General features: G+C 37.7%; 1 protein-coding gene and 1 pseudogene across 5 annotated transcripts in view; one reads left to right on the top strand and one right to left on the bottom strand.

Moving 5' to 3' along the window:
• Nucleotides 1–16,989, top strand: part of ATRN (attractin) — a 175,812-nt gene that overhangs the window by 66,671 nt on the left and 92,152 nt on the right. For all 5 annotated transcript variants that reach the window (XR_004522188.2, XM_019950678.3, XM_019950676.3 and 2 more), the window contains exons 7-12: nt 7,241–7,331; nt 8,240–8,483; nt 9,218–9,401; nt 10,411–10,565; nt 13,389–13,473; nt 16,489–16,709. Coding sequence is in view for 4 of the 5 variants with exons in the window: in XM_019950678.3 (XP_019806237.1) it covers nt 7,241–7,331; nt 8,240–8,483; nt 9,218–9,401; nt 10,411–10,565; nt 13,389–13,473; nt 16,489–16,709 (980 nt within the window). In the remaining variant the exon portion in view is untranslated. The remainder of the gene's footprint in view (nt 1–7,240; nt 7,332–8,239; nt 8,484–9,217; nt 9,402–10,410; nt 10,566–13,388; nt 13,474–16,488; nt 16,710–16,989) is intronic.
• LOC117308251 (heterogeneous nuclear ribonucleoprotein A1-like) lies at nt 1,407–2,369 on the bottom strand (annotated as a pseudogene).

The following is a 16,989-nucleotide window of genomic DNA, read 5'->3' as shown; positions in this document are numbered from 1 at the left end:
ATTCAGCAGTAGGTTCCTATAAAGTCTGTCTGTTTCCATTCATTCTGCTTAATCCATTTTCTAAATATCAACTGGGGTGATTTTTTAGGGTATACATTTTATCATTTACTACCTTCTTAAAACCCTTCAGTGACTTCCCATGGGACTTAATGATCCTACCTGATGTGACTGCTGCTTACCTTCCCATACTCAACTTGCTCCCCTCCTGCCCCATCAGCCCTCTTTCCTTACCTAAAACTCCTTATGCTTGCTCTTCCCTTTATCTAGACTGTTCCTGCCATTGTACCTCAGGGCTGGTTTCTTCCTTTACGAATCCTGTCAGTTAAATGTCCCATAGTGAGATCCTCCCCGATCAGCTAGTTCAGACAGGTGCTCCCTGTTTTTTTTCATAGTTCTCATTTCCTTTAGAGCAGTGTTCATAATTTTTATTCTACTTGTGCCCATTGCTGTGCTTGCTCATTTTCTGCCTTTTCCACTATATGTTCTCCAAGGTTAGAGACCTTGTTTACTCAATTCGGCTTAGCTCATAGAATGTGCTCAAATAAGTATTTATCAAATGAATAAGAGAGTAAATGAATTATCTTATTTCTTTCACAAATATTTGTTCTTAGAAATATAGGTGTTACCTACTACTTTTGACAGGTGTACCTTGTAAGCCATGTTTATTTTTTTTAATTTTATTTATTTTTAAGAGGGTATTAAATAGTTTATTGATTACCCATGATAATGGGTGATAAACAAGCTTCATTCCCATCTATAACTTTATCTTGTACCGTAATAATTCTATTTAGATATATTGCATAGGATGTGCCAACAATCATATTAATAACCAAAAAACTCCATGACTTTGTTTGGGTGACCCTTTTAACGGTGAACTCCAGGTCACAACACAGTAACTGTCAGTTCAACTACACCAAGTTTCTGAAGATGCTGGCTTTATTCACAAGCAGGTTGTGAATAAATTTCAAATGGAACCTGGCATCACCCTGAAGAAATTCTGACCTCACACTGTCGCAGTCGTTTACCAGAATGTCTTCAGAGTAGACTAACTTTACAGAGCACGTTTTTAAAAAAGGCGCATTAATTCAGCGTCATGATCAGACGATTATATTTAGCAATCAACAGCATGGGTGCAAAAAAAAATTACATTAAAACCCTTTGTTGGAATGCTTTACACTTTCCACAGAATAGAAACTAAAATAACCTGTTATACAGTTAGTTGCGAATACAGTCCTCGAGGGTTTTTTGCCCATACACAGGAGTATTGTCTAAAACATGTCTTCTTTGAAGCAGCTAGGCCCTGCCAGCACTGTGCTTGGCTGAGTTCACAAATCTGTTGTAACCTGTAGCTTCCCTGTCACTTATCTGGCTCTCCTCTCCTGCGAAGCTTTGTTTCCTGGCAGTAATTAAAACCTTCTGCCAGTGCCATAGCTACTGCTGCTGCTGGAACCGCCATAGCCACCTTGGTTTTGTGGTTTGGCAAAGTACTGGCCTCCACCACCATAAGGGCCAGAACTTCTGCCTCCAAAGTTTCCTCCTTTCATGGGTCCAAAATTTGAAGATTGATCGTTGTAATTGCCAAAATCACTGTAGCTTCGACCACCTCCAGAATTGCTTCCATCATTACCAAATCCATTATAGTCATCCCCACTGCCACCATAGCCACCACCCCTGTGGCTGCCACCAAAGCCACCTCAACCACTGAAGTTTCCTCCACGACCAAAGCTGTCATTCCCACCAAAACGCCCTCCACGACCACCACCAAAGCTTCCAGAACCACTTCGACTTCTTTGGCTGGATGAAGCGCTAGCCTTCTCTTGCTTAGATCGGACTTTCTTTACTTCACAGTTGTGGCCGTTCACTGTGTGATATTTCTGAATGACAGTCTTGTCTACGGAGTCATGGTCATCAAAGGTTACGAAAGCAAAGCCTCTCTTTTTGCCACTGCCTCAGTCAGTCATGATTTCAGTCACTTCAGTTTTCCAGTACTGTTCAAAACAATCTCTTAGATAATGTTCTTCAGTGTCTTCTTTAATGCCACTAACAAAAATCTTTTTCATAGTTAAGTGGGCACCAGGTCTTTGAGAATCTTCTCTTGAGACGGCCCTCTTTGGTTCCACAACTCTTCCATCCACCTTGTGTGGCCTTGCCTTCATGGCTGCATCCACCTCCTCCACAGTGGCATACATGACAACCCCGAAGCCTCTGGAGCGATTGGTGTTTGGATCCCTCATCACCACACAGTCTGTGCGCGCTCCCCATTGCTGAGAATGGCTCCTCAGACTCGCATCAGTTGTTTCAAAGCTCAAACCTCCGATGAAGAGCTTCCGCAGTTGTTTGGCCTCTTTGGGAGACTCTGACTTAGACATGACGGCAGTGGAGAGGGAAGATGTCAATGATGCTTACTCGGCGGCGTCCACGTGCAGAAAGGAGTAATCTAACGAATGTATCTCCACGTTTATTTTTTAGGTTTTAACATTTCTCTTCTTGTACTTGATCAAAACATGATTTTTACAGCTTTATGTATTTTGTGTAAATACTAATATAGTTTCAAATAAATTTTTACTAACTCATGAAAAGTGAATATAGTGACTCCTTTTAGAGGGAGTATTTCTGGAACTTAGATCATAAATTTTATCATTGTCTATACTCTTATATAAGCATATTGCAGGAATTGCCCTCTCTATTTTCTCCACAACCCTGTTAACCCAAAACTTTTAAGTTGCATTAAAAAGCATTTCCCATTTTATGTCACCCAAGGGTCCTCTTGCAAAACAAATTATCTTGGTCATCTGGTTAAGATTTCCAATTGAAATGTCACTGAATTTCCTTCCCTTGAGCAAAAAAATAGGGGTTTTTTTAAGCTAAAAAAATAATAGTAAGAAATTTGAGCAACAGGTAACCACACAAGGTAAGGAGTATCACCTAATCTGATAAACTTAAAACAGACACACAGAAACAGCAAGCCCCCACAGAAACCATATGAGTGAAATTCTGAGAGTTCTCACTAATAGCCCCAAATCTAGAGAGAAGCAAACTGAGTGGGTATCATTGTTTTCTTGCCCTTTTAACTGAGTAGTGTAAGAAATAGTTGCTAAGGAGGATCAAGTGAAAAAGGGGGAAATTGATCAAGTGGCTGAGTCTGCCCAGAAGTCAGGGCCCCTATGTAATTTGGCTATCCCAAAATTTGAACCCTGGGATAGGACACTTAAACAAAATCTCAGAGGCGAATAGACTCTGGATATTTTATTCAAATAGACTGCACACCCCCACCCCCACCTGAGCCCCAGCATTTCTTCAGACTTCAGAAAAGTGGACATAACATAAAATGCCAACTCTCACACTAAAGCTAGGATGCAAAGATAAACTTGTCTTAGATACAGTAGAAAAGGAATTAAGAAATCACCCACAGTTTGCAAATGTAATGTCTGGATAGCAATGTCTAACCACAAGCAAGACAAAAGAAGTGACATTGTAGCAAATGCAAATATCTATGGTGAAAAGGTAAAGAGGAAAGAACACAGCCTGTAAAACTGACAACAACTGATCATAGAGGAAAAGTATTCCTTCCAACTGCTTTGTGCTATGGATCAATATAATGAGAATTTGAATTCAGAAAAACAAGCTGAAAAGCAAGAAGATAATAACAATGAGATGAAATGGGAGAGTACACATGTAAAGAAATATAAATAAGTTACACACAGCAAAAACTACAATGAAAATCGAACTGCTGCCAGCTTGGTAGACGTGATTCCAATGAATACAGATGAAAAAGTTAAATAGTTTGAAAAAACAAAGACATGGGAGACAGAAGGTCCAATATAATACAGATAATTGCTGTCACTGAAGAAAAGAACCTAACAAATAGAACAAGTGGATTGAAATAGTACAAGATGTTTCAGGAAAAATATTATAGTTGTTCAATGACAAAACCTGATTTGATCAAATTATTGAACTTGTAGGATAAACGGCAAATTATTGGGTGGGAAGCCTCAGGTAGTTCTTGACTCCTGCTGGCTGGGGTCAAGTTCAATTTCTGTAGAGCCTTTCCTGTGGTCTTTGGATGGCCAGACACTGTAATTGGAATACCAGGCCACTGTGAGGGGCAGAGGATGTGCCCTGTGGCATGATGGGCATTGTGTTACCAGCCATCAGGGAGGAATTTGTGAGAGGGGTGGCTGCACCTTTATGGAAGACACCTACTTCTGAATTCCTGAGGTTTGTCTTTGCTTAACTGCATGTCCAGATCTTAGAACTAATTGTTCAATATTCCTTTATCTTGGACTCAGCTCCCAGAAGAAGGAGCGTTTATTTGGCACTTGGCATTTCTTACAGTTTATTGCATCAACATTGTTCTTGTCTTGTGTTTGCTTCTCTGTATTGTGAAAAGAGTGACAACCTGTTATGTAAGTGTCTTTTGGCAGTTCATCTTAACCAGATTTGAGCACCTGCCGGCACCTTAGTGTCTCTGACCAGCTCTTGGGCTGACACGTTATTGATTGAGGAAGAGTAAAATGCATTAAGATACAGATTGAGCACCTTCCATGTTACTTGAAAGAGATATGGATTGGGTCACGTGGAGACTTGTTTCTGTGCTCCCTCTGTTTCTTTCCTTTCTTTCAAGATTAAAGAAACAGGCCTTTGGCTTGAACATATGGTATATATGTGTTTTTCAGAAGCCATGCTAGTTCTTCTTAGGAAACACTTTCCAGAATGCCATAAAAGTTGCAGTAGTATGCAGTCCATTTTGTTAAAACATTTACCTGGATGGATTTAAGTTATTTCTACCATAAGTAAAGTACAATATTGTGTCTTTAAAAAACAGAGAAATACATATATATTTATATATAATACATATATATATTTATGTATATTTATTTATTTAGAGAGAGGGAGGGAAGAAAGGAGGGGGAGAGAGAATGAGAATGATTGAGACTTCTGACTTCCAAGCAGAAAAGCAAACCACACAAAAGTGGAAAAAAATCAGATTGGCCTCAGACCTCCACTGGCAGCATTCAATACCAGCAACATTCAAGGGAGCAGCGTCAGCAAAGTTGTGCGGGAAAGAAAGGATGGCCCATGAGTATTATATGCAGCCAAGATGTCATTCACCTCTAAAGCTAGCAAGCAGATATTCTTCAACATGAAAGAATTTACGGGGAGGAGCACGTATAATCTCCACTAGGAATAACCACTTGACAGTGCAGTCTAGCCAATTAAGAATTAAAGACTCAAGAAGGAGAAGTTGTGGTAAGAGGACTGTGAGGAGACTGATTCAACTAAAATACAGATCCAGTACTAAATAACTATGAAATTATAGAATGGGATGTGCATGTTTTGAACCTGGACAATGTAAAAATTATATAACAAAAATTGGGAGAAGAAATGGGAGGAAATGTGGGTGCTAATGTTTTCAACTTTCAAAGTAGGAAGTTAGTGGAGTCTGTCCAAAATTAAATTACATGTAATTTTAAAACTAAAGGGAGTTTACTCTCTAAATAACTTTTCATGTATTTTAAAAATGTAGCATATTCAAAAAAATACATAAAATAATAGCTGGTATTGATTTAAGTGTTATTCATATTTAATGAATGTCACTATTTTATGTTTTCTTCAGATCATGTATAAAATATTTAAAACAAAGGAAAAGGTTTAGAGAAAAATAATGAATGCTAATACATTCATCATCCAGGTTAGGAAATAAAACATTGCTAATATAGTTAAGATCCCACATGCCCCTCTGAAATCCCAGAGATAATCAATATCCTGATATTGTGATGTCATTTGTTCACATACTTATCTTTAGACTTTTAATATATATGAACATTTTTAGAGTTAATAAATTTTCTTGTTTTAGTCTTTACAGGAACAGTATTCTGCAGTTTGCGTTTTTAGCTTAACATTGTTTCAAGATTTGTGTTAATAATACAGTGCTTGAGTATATTCACTCTATAAATGTTATATAGATATCTATAATTTATTAATCCATTTTCTATTGATGGATATTTATTTCCCTTTTTTGCTATTACGTTGTGATAAAACTTTCTTACATGTTCTTGTTTACATAATGTTTTTCATAATTTAAAAATCTTGTATTCAGGGAAACTTATAGAAAAACATTTAAAATATAACAGTATTTTTGGTTTCTTTTTTCTATTAAATTACATAAAATTAAAATTAACACTGTTTATTAAAATTCACCTATATTAGGATCCCCTTTGTATAAATGTATATTATCAGTCTATTCTTCTATTGGTATGTATGCATAGAAAATGTCTGGAATGATGTTTACTTAATGATATTCATTTCTAGATGACAGAATGTGGGGTCATTTTTATTTTTTATTTATTTATTTTTTTGCGGTACGCGGGCCTCTCACTGCTGTGGCCTCCCCCATTGCGGAGCACAGGCTACGGACGTGCAGGCTCAGCGTCCATGGCTCACGGGGCCCAGCCACTCCACGGCACGTGGGATCTTCCCGGACCAGGGCACGAACCCGTGTCCCCTGCATCGGCAGGCGGACTCTCAACCACTGCGCCACCAGGGAAGCCCTGGGGTCATTTTTAAGTTTTTGGCTCTTTGTTTTTTTTGCATTGATTACCCTTTTTATAGTGAGTATGTATAATTTTAATAAAAACAATAGAATGATGTTTTCCTCAAAAACAAAACTAATATTCTAAGATATTGAATGTGATTAATGCTGCAATGTAAGAGTATAAATGATTTTCTTCTGGGCATTTTTATATTTTAAAGGTCTTTAAGTGTATTCATAGCATAATTGAAATGCTATAATGATATTCTAGTTTTTTTGAAAATATTACTTTTTAAAATAAATTAGATAAAAGGAAAGGCTAAGAATTTTTTTTAACTTAGTTATCATCCCTTTTTCAGTATTTGTCTTTACTTTTGCATGGTTAAATGAAAGAAAAGTTATAGTAATAAAAGTTCCTTGAGTATAATGCAAACCTGCAAGTGATTTAGTGTGTAGAAGAGGTTTTCAGGAAGCATTAGAAAATTCCAGTAGATTTTCTTTCTCGTCCCAGAGCTGTGGAACCCAGCTCCCCCTTCCTGAGTTCTCATGTGCCCCATAGGCCCAGATGTTAGGTTTGTTTGCCCAGGTACCTCACTATATCCATTGCAGATTTAACGAGCATCTCCAAAGTGGATTAGATCACAAATAAAGACTTCAAGATGTTCTGTTTTGTCATTTGGGTGAAAATATGATCTGTTTGTTTTGTAGGTATGACCTTGCTTCTAGGGAGTGGCTTGCACTGAACCGTTCTGTGAACAATGTGGTTGTTAGATATGGTCATTCTTTAGCATTATACAAGGTAAAATGTCTCCACTCTGTACTAAGCTAGAAACTGAACTCTTCACTTTCTCATATTATGTGATTGAAATAGCTATTTAGTGTTGGATTTTTTTTTCTAATCTTTTTTATTGTGGTAAAGTATGTATAACATACTTAGCCATTTTCAAGTGTACAATTCAGTGATAGTAATTTCACTCATAATGTTGTGCAGCCATCATCACCATCCATCTTGGTAATTCTTTTTTTTTTTTTGCTTTGTTTTTCATCTTTATAATTCTTTTGATCTTGTAAAACTGCAACTCTATGCCCATTCAGCAATAATTCCCCATTCCCTCCTCCTGCCTGCCCCTGGCAACCACCATTCTGCTTTCTGTCTCTGATTTTGACTTCCGTGTTGATTTTTAATTGGGGGAAAACTTTCTAATGTGGGGGGTATATAATTGGCTAAGTTATAAGTGGAAATTAAAGTTGAAACTACTTTAACCCGAGAGATTTAAACGGATTCATATTCAAACTGGGATATTATGATTGTGATACTAAATGGTTAAAAATTAATCTAGTGTAGGTTAGCTTTTACGTTCATTAGCAAGTTTAGCCAAGGATGGCGACTTTACAATGTAACTGAGTAATCATTTTCATTTCCCTGTTTTTTAGTTTATTTCAACTTTATTTTTCCAAGCCATTTTATATTGTAAAAGATCTTGTGTGAGGAAGTCCAAGAAAAGTGGCAAAGTATTAGGGATATAGGTTAGATTTATTTTATTTTGTTCTTTCTACATCCTTTACCTAATAATTCACTGAAAGGTGCTTTTCACTAACACTTTTTAAGCTAAGAATAATATTGAGGTTTTGAACTGTTCCTTTTTCTGTGTTTAGATTTGATCCTTTTGATGTTTTTTAGAATTTTGTTTACATTTTTTTCCATAGGATAAAATTTACATGTACGGAGGAAAAATTGATTCAACAGGGAATGTGACCAATGAGTTGAGAGTGTTTCATATTCATAATGAATCATGGGTATTGTTGTCCCCTAAAGCAAAGGAGCAGTATGCAGTGGTTGGGCACTCAGCACACATTGTCACATTGAAAACTGGCCAAGTGGTCATGCTGATTATCTTTGGTCACTGCCCTCTCTATGGATATATTAGCAATGTGCAGGAGTATGACTTGGGTACGTATATTTTTTTCAGTGAATCGTTTTTGAATGTCAGATTTAAAATTTTACTCTTATTATTATGACTGTTTAACAAAATTCAACCTAACATTGACCCAGTACTTGATCTTGAGATACAGTTAGCATTGATGAATTGCCAGTGAAGTTTAGATTATTGATGGTGCTATGTGGTATATATTTGTTACTGTCAGTTTGGCAAGGAGCCAAAAATAGCACTAAATGCTATGAGTGTTGAAAATAAAATAAATAAAAAGGGTTTGAAACAACAAATACTTCTGAAGAAAAAAAAATATTTGAAAAGCCCTTTAGAGATTGGTTTAATGGAGTGTGATTTCCCCTTAGTATATAATCTTTCCTTTGGTTAAATTTTATTATATTTGTTTTTGTGGATGTGGATGATATTTTAAGAAAGTAGGCCCGTAAAGTACATCTGCAAATTGGTCCGTAAAGGTCATGGGGAATTAAGTGTTCAATTGAGGGGGATCTGAGTCTTTTAAATTTAATGTAATTCTTTTCCTACATATTAGAACATCAGAACATTTAACAGGTTGAAGTTTGGCCACCTGGATTTGTTACAAGTTTTAGATGGCCTTCCTTTAAAAATAAAATGGTTAAAGAAAGTTACATGTATCAAGTCTCCTGAAATCTCTTCTCTTGTCTTAAGCTAATTGGTAATTTTAAGTATTAGGAGGAGCCTGCAACATTTGCCTTTAACTGTTTGCCCTTTCCAGGTAAGAACACATGGAGTATATTACATACCCAGGGTGCCCTTGTCCAAGGGGGCTATGGCCATAGCAGTGTCTATGACCACAGGACCAGGTCCCTGTATATTCATGGAGGCTACAAGGCTTTCAGTGCCAATAAATACCGGCTTGCAGATGATCTCTACAGATACAATGTGGACACCCAGATGTGGTGGGTGCTTTTTCTTGAGCTTTCACTTTAAGGTGGGAATTCTGGCAGTTGCTGGGAAAATTGTGCTACATTTTTGTTTTCAGGCCTTGCAGATAATTCTCTTCATCGTTGTAAACAGAAATTGTGAAATAAGCAGAAAGTAATAAAGTAGTAGTATCTATAATTTTGTAGTAGGTTGATTAGAATCTTGGGTTTTTTTGTTGGTTTTTTTTTTGTTTTTCAATATTCATACACTCAGTACCACTGTAAAATTTTAGCTCTTCAGAATCCTAAGGAATAAATTGTTCTACATAGCTGAGTTTATGCACACTATTGTAATTAAGTAGAATATATCCACTTTTTAACCTTTTCTTGTTGACCAAGGTGTTATCATTAGGGTCAGTTACTGGCATCATTCCATGAAATCATCAAACAGAGGTGGTCTCAGTACCTAAAAGATTAGAGCTGTCCTCACTCTACTATATACTGGTCTATATAAAGTATGGTAATCTTAAAAAATGTAAAGCACATTTGAGTTATGAAATAATATAATTATAAAGCAATGGTTTCTTTTCATATTTCCTTACATATTTGAGACCATGCTGTGGACACCATTTTACATTGTCATTAAAATTTTCATTTTTAGTGACTGTGTAATACTCCATCATGTGGGTATCCTGAGCCCATACAGTTGGAAGTTTTGGTTTCTAGCTCTTGTCTTATTAATAAAACATATGTAAGCTTCAATCCATATTTCACATAATATCTACTCAGAAACTGGAATTATAGAGTATGAACATAGAGTATGAACATTTTTAAGGCTCTTAACATATCTTATCAAAATTCTCATACGTCTTTCAATTTTACATGTTTATTGTTGAGAAAGTTACTTATATACAGAGAAAAATCTAGAATTATTTGCACACTTGGATCTGAAGTTAAGAAAATGGTTATGTTTGTATTAGCAAATAGATGATAAATATTCTAAAGAACTAACCTTGTATTTATTATTTTTAAATAAACTTAAAAGGACTATTCTTAAGGACAGCCGATTTTTCCGTTACTTGCACACAGCTGTGATAGTGAGTGGAACCATGCTGGTGTTTGGAGGAAACACACACAATGACACATCCATGAGCCATGGAGCCAAATGCTTCTCTTCAGATTTCATGGCTTACGACATTGGTATGTTTCCCAAAGCCATTTTAGCATTAAGAATCTTTTTTGTCTGTAAGCAACGTTTTAAAAGAAACAAAATATTTCTAGTTAAAAATGGTCAAGCTATTTGAAAGAGGTCCAAATGGAATTTTTTATGTTAATTTGACTGATATTGTAATCTGTTAAAAAGCATTACTTCTATATTAAATTCTTTTTGAAGTCCCTCCTTTGATGAGTTGGGGTGATTGGGCTCTCCTGTGTCACAGATAAAAGCCTTACATAGTAATATGTGTTATGTAGTTGTGACCACCAGCATTGTGTTAAGTTGGTTTAAGTTTATCTTATTCCCTTGAAACTGGTTTCACACATTCTTGATGTAATACTTGGACAGCGATTTTTTAAGAATTTGGTGTGGTAATGTACTGACCAGAAGAGGGCAATATTGGTTCATGCAAAACAGATATTAGAAATTCTTTAATATTTATCATATATCATATGATATAAATATCATCAGATGTTCTTTTTTAACAGACTTTTATGTGCCAGCCACTGAACTTATACATTGGGGATCATAAGAGGAATAAGTTACAGTCCTTGGCCTCATGGTGGGGGAGGCAGAGAACTGAGCAGACAATATAATTGCATTCAGGGTGTTACTTGCTCTGAGAAGAACATATGAGAGCACCTGTGAGCATCCCTTAGTTCATGAGGGGTAAAGGGTACAGTCAGGGAAAGCCTTTTTGAGGAGGCCATCCAGGCTGGGTCCTAGCACTGGGAAGTTGGCTGGGCCAAGTTAGGCAGGACTTATCAGGCAAAGGAAGCCCATGTTTAGAGACACAGAGGTGGAAAGAGACCATGCCACATACTTTGGGCCTATGAGTATTTAGTTTTGGCTGTATTCTAGTAGCACATCAGGGAAGAGTGGCTCTAAGTGGAACTAGAAGCAAGCAGTTGTCTGGTCAGATCTTGAGGGACCTGTTATGTCATGCTGAGGGGTTTGGGCTTTTTGAAGAATCTTACAGAAGAGGTGATAGAATTGTATTTGTGTCTTAGGAAGATCTTTTTGTGGCATTGTGATGAGTAGTTGGGAAGGGGCTAGATGGGAGTTAGGAGGCTGTTGATGAAGTCCTGAGGAGGGTTTGAGCCAAGACTGTGGAAGTGGCAATGAGGATAAAGAGACATATGTGTTTGAGAATTACTGGGAACCCGAGGATTGTCCCGAGTGTTTTGAGAGCTGTGACAGCATCCTTATCTGGTATCTGGTGTGGGCCACAGTAGATGGTGTTTTTCACCAAGGCTGGAAATAGAAGTAGAGGGACAGGGTCTGGGAGGAAGTGAGTAAATTGGATTTGGGGGCATGTTCAGCTGGAGATGACTGTGGGACAGAGCAGTACAGAGATCAGTGGGGAGCTGTAGGAGGGGGTGAACTTCTGTAGGGAGCATGTGTCATCAGGGACAAGCAAAGAGCCAGGGAATAGATACATAAAGAAGTCTTAAAGAGAATGGAGATTGCAGAAGCATGTCAGAGAATAGGAGGAAAGTGAGGCAAAACTGGGGACCTGAGAGGTAGCAGTTAACAGTGGCTACAGAGGGATTAAGTAAAATAAGAACTGGAGAGTCTTTCACATTTAGCAACAAAGAGATCAGTTACTACCCTCTGGACATGGAGGAATGATCCAGATTACAGGAGGCTGAGAAGTAATATATGGTGAGATGTACACAGTGAATGTTGACCGTTTTAATTAAAAAAAAAAACCCTTGTCTGTGAAGGGAAGAAAAGGGGTGAGTTGAGTGCCTCCTTGGGCATATTTAAATACTGTGGTAAAAGTCAGGTGGGATAAGAGGAAGGGCTCCTGCCACACTGGTTTTAGGGAAGGAAGCAAGGTGGGTGGTCAGGAAGCTGTGGGAGTTGATGGCCTCTGTTCTGCATGTGAGGAAGACCACAGAGTTCAGGCTGGGTAGGAGAAGAAAGTGAAAGCTTTTGTTGTCAGGGTTGAATAAATGTCCAGATTGAGTGGAAGAACCTTTGTTTAGTGAGTGTGAAAGTCTGTGTGTCTGGGAACAGAAGACAGTGAGTCAGAGGTTGGTATGGTTCAGCAGCACCTGTTGGTATTGAGGTCCAGAAGAGAAGTTGCTAGCGTGAATCAGAACAAAGGGAAATTAGTAGATCTAGGGGGTCTAGGAAAGGACCTTTTAAAAATTAGATAAAGCTTGATTTTTTTTTTTTTTTTTAGTTTTAATTTTCCACCTGTACATTTCTATTTTAGTTACTGAGTTTGGGCAAAGCAATATAGAGTGAAAAATAATTATGGAATTCACATGTTTTACTTATGTAAGCTTTGAAAAATGTAAAATTTGCTTAAGTTAAAAAACATTCTAGGGCTTCCTTGGTGGCGCAGTGGTTGAGAGTCCGCCTGCCGATGCAGGGGACGCGGGTTTGTGCCCCAGTCCAGGAAGATCCCACATGCCGCGGAGCGGCTGGGCCCATGAGACATGGCCGTTGAGCCTGCGCGTCCAGAGCCTGTGCTCCGCAGCGGGAGAGGCTGCAGCGGTGAGAGGCCCGCGTATGGCAAAAAAAAAAAAAAAAACATTCTAGTGGGTAATATTGATAGGCAACAGAGTGAGTGATGTGAATGTGCATTCACTAATTAGAATTGCTATAGAGTCCTACCGTTCTTCCTTGCCCTTCTGTTCTGTTGCTGCTGCATTTTACTTCAGAAATAATGGTGTGACTAAGAAAAACTGAGAGATATATTTGTGTTTATTACAGTCTTCTTTCCCAAAGAAAATGCCAGTCCCTATTGATTATGAGTGACAGTCCCTTCTGAAATGTGTTTTTCTTGCTCCTAGCTTGTGACCGATGGTCAGTGCTTCCCAGACCTGATCTCCACCATGATGTCAACAGATTTGGCCATTCAGCAGTCTTGTACAACAGGTAATTGAAGAAGAAGTGCTTGTTCCTTTTCTCTTGTGTTTAAAATGAAAATGAAGTAAAATATGAAGTGATATTGGACTTACATATTATTCATAGGATTACCTTATCCCATTGTTTTTTCATAGCATTATGTTAGGTATGAATTTCCTGATCTATATTTAAAATATTTGATGTGGATTTGAATTACTTCTAATGCCATATTTGTTGATGTAGTTTTGTTAGCATGCCGGAGTAAGCTATGTTTGGTGTTGTCTGAGTGCATGGGACAACAAAAGTTGTGTGCAGTTACTGTCTTAGGCCTTCTGCTATTTGCTATTGTTTGTGGTGCTTTTGTCTGAGTGGTGAAGAAAGATTTGAAAAAAAGGAGAGAGGGCACTTTAGGTAAGGGATAAGATATGGGAACAGAGGTGGGGAGATTCTGATGCTTCATATAGGTCAAGTCTGTGGTGCTTCATATATATCAAGTCTTTGGATAATCTGAAGTCTGCACTGCATTTCATTGCATCATTCAGAAGTGCCTGGCCCAAACTAATAGAGCTCTTCACAAATCTGCCCCTGGAGAAGCATCTTTCATATAAGGGAGCTCCAGAGTGGCCATGTGACCTGTACCTTATAGTGTGCTTTACCGATTTTTTCATCTGTTAAAATAGTCTAATCATGTTGTTAATTTTTTCTCATTTTGTTTCTTCTCTGATTACTGTTTACTTCACCTTTTAAAATTCTAGGCCTTATCAATCCTGAAACTATTTAAATGCCATAATGCCTATGTATATTATGTTAGGATTCCCTTCATTTTCAAAATTTCTGTTGTGATAATGAAAGTTAGATGAGGTAATTCACCTTGGATTAAGAGAGATAAGAAAGCAACCTATCGTGGAGATGTGAAGGAAGAATTGACAGAATTCAAACACTTAGATACTGGAAAAAGGGACATCTTTCACAAAGTAAACAGCTGAAATTTAGCAATAAATACGGTTTTACTGTGGGAATATTTGATAGGTATAGATTTAAATGGAAGAATTTTTGACTACTAATTTGAAGTGTTATCTTTTTTAAAAATATTTATTTATTTATTTATTTGCCTGCGTTGGTTCTTAGTTGTGGCACGTGGGATCTTCGTTGCAGCGTGCGGGATCTTTTTTTTGTTGTGGCACGTGGGCTCTCTGGTTGCGGCTCACGTGCTCAGTAGTTGCAGCATGTGGGCTTAGTTGCCCCATGGCATGTGGGATATTAGTTCCCAGACCAGGGATCGAACCTGTGTCCCCTGCATTGGAAGGCGTATTCTTAACCACTGGACCACCAGAGAAGTCCCTGAAGTCCTATCTTAAATTGTAATTTGATATTTCCTCAGTAAGGAAAAGGCTTAAAGTTTTCTAGTAAGTGCCTCTTGATGTTCTTCATCTGAAAAACAGTGGGTCCATTTTGTCATCATCTTGCCTGTGAGTGCCTGGCCTCAGCTGTGTTCATCTTTATATTCATGGTGTTCTCCTAGCATAAGATTTGGCACATAATAGGCATTTGCTAAATGGCAGCTGTTAGTACCATAATGATAATTAGCAAATAAATGGATTTTCTATCAAAACATTTCGGAGGTTTTATATAAACTCAGAGAAGTTGACAGAAGTTTACCGTAAGATGTAATTTAACCATGAATCAAAATTGGGAATGGCTTGCCTGCGTTATAATAATGTGCTTCTTTTTGTATAATTCCAGTGGAGTATTTGAGCCTATATGTGAGTATCTGTATGAATGGGCCAGGGTTGGAGGGGGACAGGGCATGACAAGGGAGGTCATGTAGTAAAAAACCATGGTTAGTTTAATTTTTTTTCCAATTTTTTAAAATTGAAGTATAGTTGATTTACAGTGTTGTGTTAATTTCTGCTGTAATGGTTAGTTTAATTTTGTGAAGTAACTTACCTAAAGAGAAACTTTGATTCACGTGATTTCCACATTTTGAATGATGGTTCCCTTAATCGAGCATCTGCATTGGGCCAGCTGTGCTTCACTTAGTCGTTGTTCTTGTGGTTTTTGAGGGAGGCAGGAAGAAGAGTGGGCTGTGAGGCATTGAGACTGCTGCAGATGCAGCTGTTCTTTTCAGTTCCCTGCTCCAAGCCTCTTTGAAGGACTTTGCCTACCCTCACATAGCCGATGTGACCAGATGAATTCAGAATTGCTAAGAACACCAGCTGTACTGAGAGGCCGATGGAGCTTATTTGGTTTAAGCAATAAATTGACTAGCTGAAACCAGACTGTATAATGTGATACTAAGTAAACCAATATGAAGTTAAAAATTAAACCTGGTGTTCATTTTTGGTTACTGAAATATGTCAGTTTTCAGATATAGTAAAAATACAACCACAGAATCTTTATGCTTTAGTTATCCTCTGTCGATTGAGGAAAATTGAGGCACAGTGAGAGTGAATTATTTGATACCTCATTGTGGGTTAGTACTAAACTTCCTGGTGGATTATAGGATCTCAGAGTTGAAAGAAATGCTTGAAATCATCTGTTCCACTAATTAAAATGTGACTTGTACTGTGTACTAAATTTTCATATGCACTTTTATCTCTTTCTTATTGGTCTATGTTTTCATTACACAGTTTTGACTAGAGAGCCTTTATCTATACTTCTTAAATTGTACATACTTATTTTTAATATTTAAAAACATGTAGATATAGGATTATGTGTATAATTTTAAAATATGCTAGCTTGCCCTGTCACTAAAATATTTTGAAGAATCCTGGTTAAAAGTCACTCACTTATCATGAGAACTTTTTAATATAGTAGCTGTAAAGAGGAGGTAGATTATTGGAACTATTCTGGGTAGTCACAGGCCATTGTGAAAGGTTGGAATTTGGGAAGTAAAGGTATAAGAATGTTTTTTGAGGTCTTGAAAATAACTTTTTTACAGGACTTTTGATATGTGAGATTCGTTTAAAGATTATAAGAAGTATATCATGCATTTGTTTATGTAAGTTTCCAGTGAACTCTTTCTCTCTCTTTTTTTTCTTTTAGCACCATGTATGTATTTGGTGGTTTCAATAGTCTCCTCCTCAGTGACATCCTGGTATTTACTTCAGAACAGTGTGAAGCACACCAGAGTGAAGCTGCTTGTCTAGCAGCAGGACCTGGCATCCGGTGTGTGTGGGACACAGGGTCATCTCAGTGTGTCTCCTGGGAGTTGGCGACTGAAGCACAAGAAGAAAAGTTAAAATCAGAGTGTTTTTCTAAAGGAAGTATGTTTTTATCTCTTCTTAAAATTTAATTACTTTGAGATCTCATTTTATCTGAATTGTGAAGTCACTTATCCAATCTGTGCTTTTTTTTTTTTTTTTTTTTTTCGGTACGCGGGCCTCTCACTGCTGTGGCTTCTCCCATTGCGGAGCACAGGCTCCGGACGCGCAGCCCCAGCGGCCATGGCTCACGGGCCCAGCCGCTCCACGGCATGTGGGATCTTCCCGGACCGGGGCATGAACCCGTATCCCCTGCATCGGCAGGCAGACTCTCAACCACTGT

Source organism: Tursiops truncatus, chromosome 15, assembly GCF_011762595.2.
Source record: "Tursiops truncatus isolate mTurTru1 chromosome 15, mTurTru1.mat.Y, whole genome shotgun sequence".
Lineage (NCBI taxonomy): Eukaryota > Metazoa > Chordata > Mammalia > Artiodactyla > Delphinidae > Tursiops > Tursiops truncatus.
The sequence above is the reverse complement of the archived record's forward strand: the minus strand, read 5'-3'. Positions and strand labels throughout refer to the sequence as shown.